This window comes from Talpa occidentalis, unplaced genomic scaffold (assembly GCF_014898055.3).
Source record: "Talpa occidentalis isolate TD23 unplaced genomic scaffold, MPIMG_talOcc4v2.1 talOcc4.14, whole genome shotgun sequence".
Taxonomy (NCBI): Eukaryota; Metazoa; Chordata; class Mammalia; order Eulipotyphla; family Talpidae; genus Talpa; species Talpa occidentalis.
Genome location: NW_023601433.1, coordinates 42,318,710 through 42,331,118, shown reverse-complemented (window position 1 = coordinate 42,331,118; position 12,409 = coordinate 42,318,710). Strand labels below are relative to the sequence as shown.

General features: G+C 45.3%; 2 protein-coding genes across 8 annotated transcripts in view; one reads left to right on the top strand and one right to left on the bottom strand.

The window, feature by feature from the left end:
- Window positions 1–1,584, bottom strand: part of ARID4B (AT-rich interaction domain 4B) — a 134,565-nt gene extending 132,981 nt beyond the window's left edge. For 3 of the 5 annotated variants that reach the window (XM_037510397.2, XM_054694986.1, XM_037510395.1), the window contains exons 1-2: window positions 1,176–1,584; window positions 282–333 (exon numbers count right to left, since the gene is read on the bottom strand). In XM_037510397.2, coding sequence (XP_037366294.1) covers window positions 282–287 — 6 coding nt within the window. In that variant the 5' untranslated portion in view covers window positions 288–333; window positions 1,176–1,584. Of the gene's footprint in view, window positions 1–281; window positions 334–524; window positions 612–1,175 lie in introns of those variants that run through there. The other 2 variants (XM_054694984.1, XM_054694985.1) reach the window with 2 other exon arrangements.
- Window positions 1,585–1,726: 142 nt separating this feature from the next.
- On the top strand, window positions 1,727–10,852 carry GGPS1 (geranylgeranyl diphosphate synthase 1). 3 transcript variants are annotated; one of them, XM_037510392.2, is made up of 4 exons: window positions 1,727–2,188; window positions 6,908–7,000; window positions 9,143–9,213; window positions 9,787–10,852. In XM_037510392.2, exons 2-4 carry the CDS (start codon window positions 6,931–6,933, stop codon window positions 10,546–10,548), a joined length of 903 nt encoding a protein of 300 aa, XP_037366289.1. In that variant the 5' UTR covers window positions 1,727–2,188; window positions 6,908–6,930; the 3' UTR covers window positions 10,549–10,852. The 3 variants fall into 3 exon arrangements, with proteins under 3 accessions (XP_037366289.1, XP_037366290.1, XP_037366291.1); XM_037510393.2 differs by lacking the exon at window positions 1,727–2,188 and adding an exon at window positions 2,350–2,539; XM_037510394.2 differs by lacking the exons at window positions 1,727–2,188; window positions 9,143–9,213 and having other exon boundaries at window positions 6,967–7,000.
- The last annotated feature ends 1,557 nt before the right edge of the window (window positions 10,853–12,409 follow it).

Below are 12,409 nucleotides of genomic sequence, written 5' to 3'. Positions count from 1 at the left end.
GTAGTTATTCCTTAGCATTTTCCCTGCAAAAAAGAGACGGCATTCTAGCTGAGAGAATCATCCTCAGTGAGGTAGCCTAGAACTGGCTCCAACTCCGCAGCAAAACCCATAGATACCACACCAGCTGACCCCCATCATCTCCTGGAGAAGGGCTCGGGCACCCAGCCGCCAAACACACCTTTCTCAGCAAAACTCGAAGGCCCCACACACGACCTCAACCAACCCCCTGCACTTCCTGTATTCTAGATCCCCTGACGCTCTTTTTCTGCAGGCAATCTTACCTTCATGATTCTGGGACCGCGATCCCCTGGAAACCACCCGATTCACCTGCACCTAAAGAGGAAACAAAAGACACCCAGTCAACATCGCAGTCACCCCTCTGCACTGACCAAGGCGAAGGGGAACGGGGGAAGCCTGAACCCCGAAAACAGAGCCGTCCATGGACGGGTGTCAGCCGCTGAACCCCGAAAAGCCAATTCGGGGCTCCCTTTGGCCTCGCCAGCCCCGCAAACCCAGCCACCTACACAGCTCGGCAGCTTCCCGTCCCCATTGTCGGGACCCGACGGAGTTTTCCGTCTCCGACGATGACGCCATTTCTGTCAGAGAAGAAACTCACAACAAGCTCGGGGTCCGGCGCGGGGCCGGCTGCCTCCCCCACAGGCCTCCGCGCCCGGCCGAGGCGCGACCCGAAGGGCCGCGCAGCCCCCCGTCCGAGAGGGACCCGGCCGGGGCCCGAGCAGCCAGGCGGGGGCCGCGGAGGGATCGCCAGGGCCAGAGGGCCGCGGCCAGGGCTGCCCGGCGCAGAGCCTCTGCCCACGTCCCGTTCCGAGCCCGGGGCCCGACAAGTGGGAGCGGGAGCGACATCTGCCCGGCACCGGGGCGCGAGCGGACCGAGGGGTCGGGGAGCGGCAGAGCCCCCTCCCCCCGCGCTGGCCCCGGTCCCCCACCGCGGCCCAGGGCCGCTGAGGCGCTGAGTGTGCGGCCGCCCGGCTGGGGGGCGACTGGGACTTGGAAACGGAGGGGGTGAGGGGTGGAGGCTCGCGAGAGGCCCAGGCCCCGAATTCGGGCACTCGGAGACACCCCCGTGGCGAGCTCTCCCTGCGACTCTGCCGGGCCCGGTGACTCCCGAAAGGGCTCCCTGACCAGACCCCGAAAGCCTCAGAAAATGCCCCTACCTTCCTCGGAGGCGAGCTCTGACCCTGGCGCGTCCAGAGTCCCCTCCCCTACTCCCCCCCAAAACCAGCAGGCCAGGGGGAGAGATGGGGGAAGAAGGGCGGCGGGTCCAGCGGTTGCTGAGGCTGAAGCTCCGGCTCCTCCTCCTCCCGCGGCGGCGACTGGTACCTTTGTTTGGCGGCCGCTCGGGCTCCCTCGCTGGGGGGAGGGGGGGACGAAGAAAAATCCCTCCCGGACTGGAGGTCCAGGCCCCCCAATCGCGCTGCCCTCCCGAGGACGACGGCGACAGACCCTCTGCAGCTCCCTCCGGGCAAAGGTCCAGACACGGTGGCCGTGGCGGCTGCAAGCAGGAGCTGGAGAGTCTCCCTCCGCTCTGGCGCCCGAGCTCCTCACTCCGGACTCGACTGACGGGCAAACATCGCTTCCCCCCCCACCCTCCCCTAGTTCCCCCTCTCCCCTCCTTTCTCCCCTCCCCTAGATTTCTTTTCTCCTCCCCTACCTCTTTCCCGGATGGCCTCCTAGACGACCTCCGATTGGTTAGGATTCTCCAGAACCCGCCCACACTCTGTTTTTATTGGTCCCCGGACACAAACAACGACGCCATTTTCCCACCAGTTCTATGGAAACAGAAAATTACGCCGCAATGCTTCCCGGGAAATGTAGTCCATCCTCTGGGGCCAATGCGCAAGCCCTCGGCTGGGAGAACTGCAAGACCCGCAATGCCCCGCGCCTGCGTGGACGGGAGAGGGGGGAGGGAGTGAAGGCGGGGCGACAAAGCAGTGGGGAGGTGACAAAGACGCCTGCGCAGTGTGACCGGGATGGCGCATTTTCTTGCACCGAGTAATGCGGTGTCGCTGGCGGCTGAAAAGGGTGGAGAGTTCTGTGGAGACGAAGGGGGTGAGATTAATGTAGGCAACCGACAGAGCCTGGTTCTGAACTACAAAGTAGGAAGTTGACGCTGGGTCTTCCTGCCCCCGGACCGCTGGCGTGAAAGCTGTGAGATCATCGTGAAACCGTGAGTGGCTGTGGTGGCGGCTGGGGAAACCCGGATGGGGCGGCGGGCGGGGGAGGCTGGGAGGCGGGGCCGAGAGGGAAGAAAGAAAGGAGGGTAAGGACCCGGATGCTGAACCGGATTGGGTATGAATTTTCCGACCTCCGGCTGGAGAAGGGGCGGAGCTGTAGGTGATCGAGGAAGCGGAAGGGGGCCGTCTGCGCGGAAAGCAGGCTGGGACCTTGCAGACCTTGCGCGCTCGGTAGCTGGGAAGGTGGTTGAAGTGCTACCAATCCTCCCTTGAAAATCTTCCTCGACGATATTTAAATCTCGTACCGCTACCTCTCAGTTTTCTTCAGACCCATCATCTCTGTAGTTAAGTAGAATCTTGATTTGTATGTCTTTAGCAGTTCGGAAACGAGACTTCTTCCCTTTACAAAAAAATATTGCTTTAAAGATTTATTTATGCATGCATGCAAGAGCTGGGGTACAGGCCAGAGGGGTGGGGGGGTGAGAGGATTCACCAGAGACAGAGTGGGGAGCAGAACAAGTGGGTTGATTGAGATACACTGCTGAGGGGAGCAGCAGGTGAGACAGGAGAGGTCTGCTGTGCCATTGGGTTGCTCCCTGGCTGGCGGGGGATCGAACTCGTGCTGCAGAGGCTGCGGATAGCTTCGTTGTGCGGTGCTTAACCCCTTGCGCCACCAGGGAGGCCCTACAAAGATACTTTGCGTGATAATTTCATTTCTTATGTGCCAATGTGTGCCGTAATTTCATTCCTCCAATGTGTTGGAAAGTACTTCCTGTACCTCGCTTTGTTCATTCAGTCACGCATTTTTTGGGAGGTTACCATGTGGGAAAGCTGCTGTGGCCCTTGGCGTTGTGGGACCAGTGAGAGAAATCGGTACTGAAACTAATGGAAACGCGAGTGTGCAATTGCAATAGACGTGAGTGCCACGAAGGAGAGTTACATGGTGATCTGAGAATTTGAAATAGGTAAAACCTATAGGAAAACCACCTTACAGGAGGTTTTCCCGGGCAAGAGAGACTCTACCTGAGAGCTGACAGGTTAGCAGGAGGTAACTAAGGAAAGAACATTCGGCACGGAATAATATGTTAGAAAGCCCTGTGTTAAGAAAGAGCTTTTAAAATTTGAGGAACCCAGACTGTAGATGTGTGGGTGGAGCGCCCGACGCTGAGCTCTGCTTGCTTCAAGTTTTGAAAAATCTGAAAGCAATGGGTGTCGTCGAAAGGTTCTCAACTAGGAGGGCGATAGGACCGGATTTGAATTTCTCAAAGATCAAAGATCACTTGCTGAAAAGCAAAGATCTCAATTACAGGGTTGAATGCAGGGAGCTTAAGCAGGAGGTTATTGGTGGTAGTACATGTTGGGGAGATTTGTTTTTGTATTAATATTCATTATATTGGGGGCCTTTCTGTAGCACAAGGTGTTATTAAGTCTCCATACTATCAAGCTATCACCAGCCACTGTGATCCTGACCAGGGAGGTAATCCACATGACACAGCAGACCTCTCCTGTCATGCCCACTACTCCCTTCAGCAGTGTATTTCACTAGATCTGCCTGTTCTGCACCCCACTCTGTCTCTGTCCACACCCGCCCCACCTCTGGCCTACACCCCACTTCTTGTTTTGTTTTTTTAAAGATTTATTTATTTGTGCGTACAAGAGCTGGGGTAAAGGCCAGAGATGTGGGAGCAAAAGGGGTGTGCGTGAGAGGATTCACCAGAGAAAGAGTGGGGAACAGAACAGGCAGACAGACTGAAATACACTGCTGAAGGGAGCTGCCGGGGAGACAGGAGAGGTCTGCCTCACCATGTAGGTTGCAGGGTGGCCAGCCCAATTGCTTCATAGGTTGCAGATTGTCTATTGTTGTTTTAAGATTTATTTATGCATACAAGAATTGGCATGTAGGCCACAGGTGGGGGGGGGGGTGAGAGGATGCACCAGAGACAGAGTGGGGAACAGAACAGGCAGACAGACTGAAATACACTGCTGAGACTATTTACAATAGCTAAGCTTTGGAAACAACCCAAATGCCTAAAAATAGATGACAGGATCAAGAAGATGTGGTACATATACACCATGGAATATTGCTCAGCATTCAAAAAAGATAAACACATGCAATTTGCAGCACCATGGATGGCGCTGGAAGGGATCATGCTCAGCGAAATAAGCCAGAAAGAAAAAGAAAAATACCGGATGGTCTCACTCATAGCAGGAATCTAGAAAACTTAAATAAGGGACCAGGAAAAAGAATAACTATTAAGAAAGAAAATACAAAAATCGACAAACAACTATGAACCAGAGACACTCTATAGGGGAAGGGGGGCGGGGAAAGGAGGGTTGGGGTCAAAATAAGGGGGTTGTAATTGTATGGGGAATATAAAAATAAAATTAAAAAAAAGAAAGAAAAGAAATACACTGCTGAGGGGAGCAGCAGGTGAGACAGGAGAGTTCTGCCCGGTATGGGTTAGCTTCCTGGCCAGATCAAACTTGTGCTGCAGTGGCTTCTAATAGCTTGATTGTGCTGAGACTTAACCACTTGCACCATCAGGGAGGCCCATAAACCCCAGCTCTTGTAGGTATAAATAAATAAAATAAATCTTTAAAAAAATTTTTTTAAATATTCATTATATTGAGCTACTAAAAGGAAGTTTTTTTGTTTTTTTAGTTTAAGGCTCTCACAGAGGTATTCTGTAATTGGTTTTCATTCTGAAAATAAGTTAGTAATTTTCATGTAACACAGTGCCTCTTTACATTAAGTCTAGTACATGATAGCTGAAATTTCCAACTGTGATCAATTGAAGGCAGGTCAGAATGAGTAGATGCTGCATTGTGTAGAATCCGGTAACTCTCTTACGACCCAAAACTGATTGGTTTTCAAAATCTAGAAAAATTGAGGATTTCTCTTTTTCCACTGTTGACAATACTGTGTGTAAATATTCTCTTAGAAAGAAACATTGGTGGGCCTCCCCTGGTGGCTCAGCGGTTGAGCACTGGGCTGCGAAGCTGCCCGCAGCCTCTGCAACGCCAGTTTGATCCCCGGCCGCCAGCAAGGGTCCCACATGGCGCACAGACCTCTCTTGCCGCGCCCGCTGCTCCCCTCAGCAGTGTACTTGGGTCCTTCTGCCTGTTCTGCTCCCTGCTCTGGCTCTGGTGAATTCTCTCACCCTCCCGCGCTTCTAACTGTACCCAGTGCTTGTATAAATAAATAAATGAATCTTTAAAAAAATAAAATAAACTCCATGGTGGTGGTTCCTGAAGCCTGAGGTTTCTTGCAATTATGTGCACAGGTGAGAACCCACAGACAGTGACTTGTCCTCTTATTGGGCATTGTCCTTTGTTAGGACAATGTATAGCCCTTGATTTTGATTTTTGGCCTTTTGGGGCTTTTTGGTGGGTCTCCGGTCTCAGAGCCTGGGCAGATGGGTGGCCGTTCCACCCTTCATCTGGCTTCCTGCCTTGTTGCCTTTTTGACTCTGCCGGCCCCGGTTTCAATATGAGGACAAATAAATACAGCGATTTAGAAAGATAAAGAGTAGAGCTTCAACAGTGAAGGAGGATTGAAGGACATGAGTGATATTCTAGGATATGTTGGAGTAATGCAAAATTCAGAATAATGACTCACTACAGAGGAATATTTTTAATTATATGATTGCATTCAAATTAATGAGTGTCTTAAATCAGTATCTATGAGATTGATTGTAGACAAAATACAGAAGAGAAGTTTCTCCTTAAATTGTAAGGATGTAAAACATGCTCATAGAAAAGGTTTATTTATGTAATCAATCAAATATAGAAGTATATAAGTCTGTGGATTTGTTTTGACATTTATTTGACGTGAACAATTTAAGTCTTTAGAAAAGACAATATAACTTTTGGATCTGCGGAGACTAAAGATTCAGGTGAATTATTTTAACCAATGTAATCATTTGAATGAAGACTTTCCCCTTTTTTTTAATGAGATACAATTGACATATCGTAGTTCACCCATTTGAAGTATACAATTCTGTGCTTTTTAGTATATTCACAGGACTGTACAACTCTCACCACAGTTTAATTTTAGGACATTTTTGATCCCTAACAGTAGAACCTTGTATTCGTTAGCAGTCACTCCCTATGATCTACTTTCTGTCTCTGTAGATTTACCTATTCTGAACACTTCACATAGGTGGAATTATATAATACATGGTATTTTGTGACTGTCTTCTTCACCTAATAAAATGGTTTTGACATTTTGAAGGTATGAATTTTCTTTTAAAATTCAACTGAGGGGGCCTCCCCGGTGGCGCAGCGGTTGAGCGCTGGGTTGCGAAGCTGCCCGCGGCCTCTGCGGCGCCGGTTCGATCCCTGGCTGCTCCCCGGCCACTGGAGGAGGGTCCCACATGGCGCGCAGACCTCTCCTGCCGCCCGCTGCTCCCCTCAGCAGTGTACTTCGGTCCTTCTGCCTGCTCTGCTCCCCGCTCTGGCTCTGATGAATTCTCTCACCCTCCCGTGCTTCTGACTGTACCCAGTGCATGTATAAACAAAACAAACAAACAAACCAGCAAACAAATAAATAAAGCATGCCTCTATCAAAAAAAAAAAAATTTAAAAAAAAAATAAAATAAAATCCAACTGAAAGTCTGCCTTTACAAAAATAACTTGAGATATAAATTCCTTTGCAGTTAAACAAAGAGAATTTAATGAGATTGTTTTTGGGTTTTTTGTTTTTTCGCCAGGTCAGCTTTGAAATTTAAAAACAATGGAGAAGACTCAAGAAACAGTCCAAAGAATTCTTTTGGAACCCTACAAATACTTACTTCAGTTACCAGGTAATAACAAACATATGGCCCACATAGGGTAGGTTTATACTCTTATTGCTGTGTTGTCCCTCTTCATGCACAGTATGGCCTTCTAGTCATCCTCTGGGAACCATAGTCTTTAACTTTGTATAATTTGGTTGTAAATAATTGGAGAAGTTGAACCCCTTCTTCTCACTCTTTTGCCATCTGCCAGATTCCTTTTAGAGTTATGTTCATAGAGTAGTGGTCAGTCAAATGTTAGCATACAGAAAAGATTAGACTTGCCAATACTTTGAAATTTTCGATTTTACATTGATGTATATGATAAAAGGGATTAAATAGAAATCTGTTGGGGCCTCCCTGGTGGCCTATGGGTTAAGTCTCAGTGCTATCACCACTATGGCCTGAGTTCAATCCCTGACCAGGGAGCTAACCTATATAAGGCACAGCAGGGTATTTCCTATCTTGCCTGTTGCTCCCCTTAACAGTGTATTTCAGTAGATCTGCCTGTTCTGCTCCCCACTCTGTCTCTGGTGAATCCTCTCACCCTTTGCATCTCTGACCTGCACCCCAGTTCTTTTACCCAAAAATAAATAAATAGTAATGCATCTGAATCACATTACTTGGAAGCGTACTCACATTGCTCCTGTATAAAGTTGGGTCATCAAAATATGACTTCCTGGGCCTCCCTGGTGGCGCAAGGGTAAGCACCACATTATGAAGCAATCCTCAGCCTCTGCAGCACAAGTTCAATCCCCGGCTTGCCAGGGAGCAACCCACATGGCACAGCAGACCTCTCCTGTCTCACCCACTGCTCCCCTCAGCAGTGTATTTCAGTCTGCCTGTTCTATTCCCCACTCTGTCTCTGGTGAATTCTCTCACCCCCCTATACCTCTGGCCTGTACCCCAGTTCTTGTATGCATAAATAAATCCATCTTTAATAAATAAATAAATGATTTTTTATGCAATTATTTCCCTGTAACCTAATCTGAAATTAGGATGTATTCACTTTAGCAGGAAGCTCATAGAACATTTTTATTAGATGAACTGTTAATGGTTTTTAATCTACCATTCTTTATACTTGGCCTAAAACAACTAATGATAACCTTTCTTGAGCTTCCCATTTAAGAGAAAGATAATTTTGAAAAACTAATGGCCCTTGTCAAAATAGAGATTAACTTTTGACTAAACTTGGGGTGTTCAAAGGTAATGTTTAAGATATGGTGATCTCACCTTTTGATAGAAAAAAAATAGAGGTTTTCCAGTCTCTAAAATCTTAAGGGAACGGTAGATAATTTTATTTTTTTTTTCATGTTTTCTTTTTTTTTAAGGATTTATTTATTTATTTTATTTATTTATACAAGCACTGGGTACAGTCAGAAGCGCGGGAGGGTGAGAGGATTCACCAGAGCCAGAGCGGGGAGCAGAGCAGGCAGAAGGACCGAAGTACACTGCTGAGGGGAGCAGCGGGTGGCAGGAGAGGTCTGCGCACCATGTGGGACCCTCCTCCGGTGGCCGGGGATCGAACCGGCGCTGCAGAGGCTGCGGGCAGCTTCGCAGCCCAGCGCTCAACGGCTGTGCCACCGGGGAGGCCCGGGAACGGTAGATAATTTTAGAAGGTAATTTTATGAGGTAATTCAATAACAAAGTACATTTCATGATAAACACCTGTATTTCTTTCTTTCTTTTTTTTTTTTTTTTTTTTTTTTTTTTTTTTTTTGTGGGACCCTCGCCGGCAGCCGGGGAACGAGCCGGTGCTGCAGAGGCTGTGGGCAGCCTTGCAGCCCAGCAACCGCTGCGCCACCAGGGGAGGCCCACACCTGTATGTCTCTTTAAATAGACAGTGCTCATTAGTTGCCACTAACTAGATTTCCCTTTCAAGAAAGGAATGAATTTTCACAATTCCTAAAAAGCCCATCCCATTCCAAATTTTGAGGTAAGATGAAAGAAGTAAGCCTCAGTGGGCCACTGAAGTTCTTTAAAATTCATTTTGTCTTTCCTAATTTTAAAAGTGTGCATTTTATTTCAGCAGAGTGACCCAGCAGTGGAATACTGCTCTGAGGAATGCATTGATAAGGCTGATTTTATCAAGTCCAATCAGTTTTAGAAAAAGTTCCTGAATGTGTTTCTTTCAATTAAAATGTTCATTTTATTGTCAATTTTTCATTGCAGGTAAACAAGTGAGAACCAAACTTTCACAGGCATTTAATCATTGGCTAAAAGTTCCAGAAGACAAATTACAGGTATTCATTCAGGCAATTCTAACTTTGTTCTTAATCCCCAAGTAATTAAATTAATGTCATGTAAAAAATACTCCTGGCTCAAAAAAAAAAAAAAAAAAAAAAACTCTTGGCTCTTAAATCAGTTTTTCTTTTCTCTTTTCTTTTTTTTTTTTTGTTTTTTGTTTTTGTTTTTTGTTTTTCTTTTTTTTGGGGGGGGGGCGTAAAAGAACTGGAGTATAGGCCAGAGGTAAGGGGGTTGAGAGGATTCACCAGGGACAGAAAGGAGAGCAGAACAGGAGGATTTTACTGAAATATACTGCTAAGGGAACAGCAGGCAAGATATCTTGTAGAGGTCTATTGTGCCATATGTGGGTTAGCTCCTTGTTCGAGGATTGAACTCAGGCCATAGTGCTAGGCCACCAGGGAGGCCCTCTTAATTCAGTTTAATACTCATGTAACATTTTATATTGTGCTTGTTAGATAATCACTAGTAGTAAAAATTAATCTGACACTAGCAACTGCAAGTTTGATAAAGCATATATAGGCTATTTTGAATAGTTTAAATAAAAAATTTTCAATTTTTTTTTCCCTTAGATTATCATTGAAGTGACAGAAATGCTGCATAATGCCAGTTTGCTCATTGATGATATTGAAGACAATTCAAAACTCCGACGTGGCTTTCCAGTGGCACATAGCATTTATGGAATTCCATCTGTCATTAATTCTGCAAATTATGTGTATTTCCTTGGCCTAGAGAAAGTTTTAACTCTTGATCACCCAGATGCAGTGAAGATTTTTACCCGCCAGCTTTTGGAACTCCATCAGGGACAAGGCCTAGATATTTACTGGAGGGATAATTACACCTGTCCCACTGAAGAAGAATATAAAGCTATGGTGCTGCAAAAGACAGGTGGACTATTTGGATTAGCAGTAGGTCTCATGCAGGTGTTCTCCGATTACAAAGAAGATTTAAAACCTCTACTTAACACACTTGGGCTCTTTTTCCAAATTAGGGATGATTATGCCAATCTACACTCCAAAGAATATAGTGAAAACAAAAGCTTTTGTGAAGATCTAACGGAGGGAAAGTTCTCATTCCCTACTATTCATGCTATTTGGTCAAGGCCTGAAAGCACCCAAGTGCAGAATATCTTGCGCCAGAGGACCGAAAATATAGATATTAAAAAATACTGTATACAGTACCTTGAGAATATAGGTTCTTTTGAATATACTCGAAATACTCTTAAAGAGCTTGAATCTACAGCCTATAAACAAATTGACGCATGTGGTGGCAACCCTGAGCTAGTAGCTCTAGTAAAGCACTTAAGTAAAATGTTCAAAGAAGAAAATGAATAGTATTAAACCATCCTTGATTAAACGTGAATGCTTATCTTAGTTGAAATTTTTTTGTCTTTCAGCCTTTTTAAAATTCTGACCCAAGCTGTTAATCTCCAAGAACTGGGTGAACAGGAATCATGATGAGGTTGTTTCAATTTGAATGCTGCTTTAATAATAATACAAAGTTGAAAGAATCAAAAGGAGTCACATTGAAATAGGTCTGATTTCAATTTCCAAATGTGCTTTGTTGGACTCTTGTAGCCATCTCTGCTACGGATGTTCTGTTGATTCTATCAATAAAGAAGAATTCAGCTTCCAGGAATTTTTTTTTTTAAGATTCATTTTTTTATTTATGCATACAAGAGTTGGGGTATATAGACCAGAGGTATGGGAGGGTGAGTGGATTCACCAGAGACAGAATGGGGAGCAGTACAAGCAGATTGACTGAAATATACTGCTGAGGGGAGCAGCAGGCAAGAGAGGAGAAGTCTATTGCGCCATGTAGATTAGCTCCCTGGCCGGGCATCAAACTCCTGCTAAAGTGGCTGCCCATCGCTTCATAGTGCTGAGACTTAACACCTTGCGCCACTAGGGAGACCCTTTTGGGAATTTTTATACAGATATTTCTAGCTCTGATATTTGGGCAGTTCTAGGTTCACTTTTTGCTGTTCCAAGTCAGTGACTACTTAGGACCAGTTTCTGTAGCTAACTGTCCCAAAGGTGATAGGAATTCCTCTTCCTTCCTAAATGTTGCTGCTTAAATTATAATACCTCAGTCCTTTCCCTAGAAACTTACTAATGACCATGAAAACTCCCTCACTAAATACCAGTGCTATGCAGTAAGGTCTCTGATTCTTTTTTATCTGCTTTTTTTCCTTCTTTCCCTGGCAAATTCTGCTCATTAACCAAGGCATCTCCATTTAATGAAATTTATGGCTAGCCCAAATTCCTTCTTTTTTCCTTCTGTGACTTAAATTCTTAAGCTCCAAACCTAATTAGTGTCTGAGTACAGCAATGTCTTTCCATTAGGGGAGGAAAAAAAGGGCACATGGAAAAACTATCTTAGAAAGTGAACTTTCAACATCTTTATAATTTCCCCTCAGAAGAATGAGTAAGCTGTTTGCTTACCTCTAGTACAAAAGCTGGGGTGAAAAAGGAAGTATGATTAAAGGAAAGAAAAGTGTTAAGCTGAGAGCTAGTACCTGACTGAGAAGTAGCTGAAGACTACAGTGTCAGGCACTAATTAGTTTTACAGTGCCTTAGCCCTGACTGTATCCCTTGTGTGTAATTTCTAACCCCAAGCTCCTAGAACCATCTGTGACCAAGAGGTAGTGGAAAAAATAAGAGACCCTGATTTCTGTATTAGAAGTGTTACTTATAGCCAAAAGTGAAAGTTCATCTTTCTCAAAAACTACATTTTGCTTGATTGGTTGCCTCAGATCTAATCACCGTATTCTTATATGAGAAGTTCTCACAAAGCACTCCACCTAAATCTTTTTGGAAAGTTGAGTACTGTCTTTACTAATTTTTAAAAACAATTTGAACCTTTCATTTTGATTTATAAAAGGAATTTCTTAAACATATTTTGTACTTTACTGGAAATTTGAATTTCTATGATGAATATTAAATATTCCAATTCAAGTCCTATATTAATACAAACAATGGCATGAAACCATTTCTGTCTTTCTATCACATCATCGGTGGTACCGGAGTGTCTTGATTTATCTCACACATTCCTTGCCCCCTATATATATCCAGTCCTCCCAATTTCTATAAATCTGTTCTTTGAGCTGTCTCTTATCTGGTCCCTAACTTTCCATTTTCACTAGTTAAAATTAGAACAGGTTTGGTTTTTTTTTTTTAAGATTTATTTTTATTT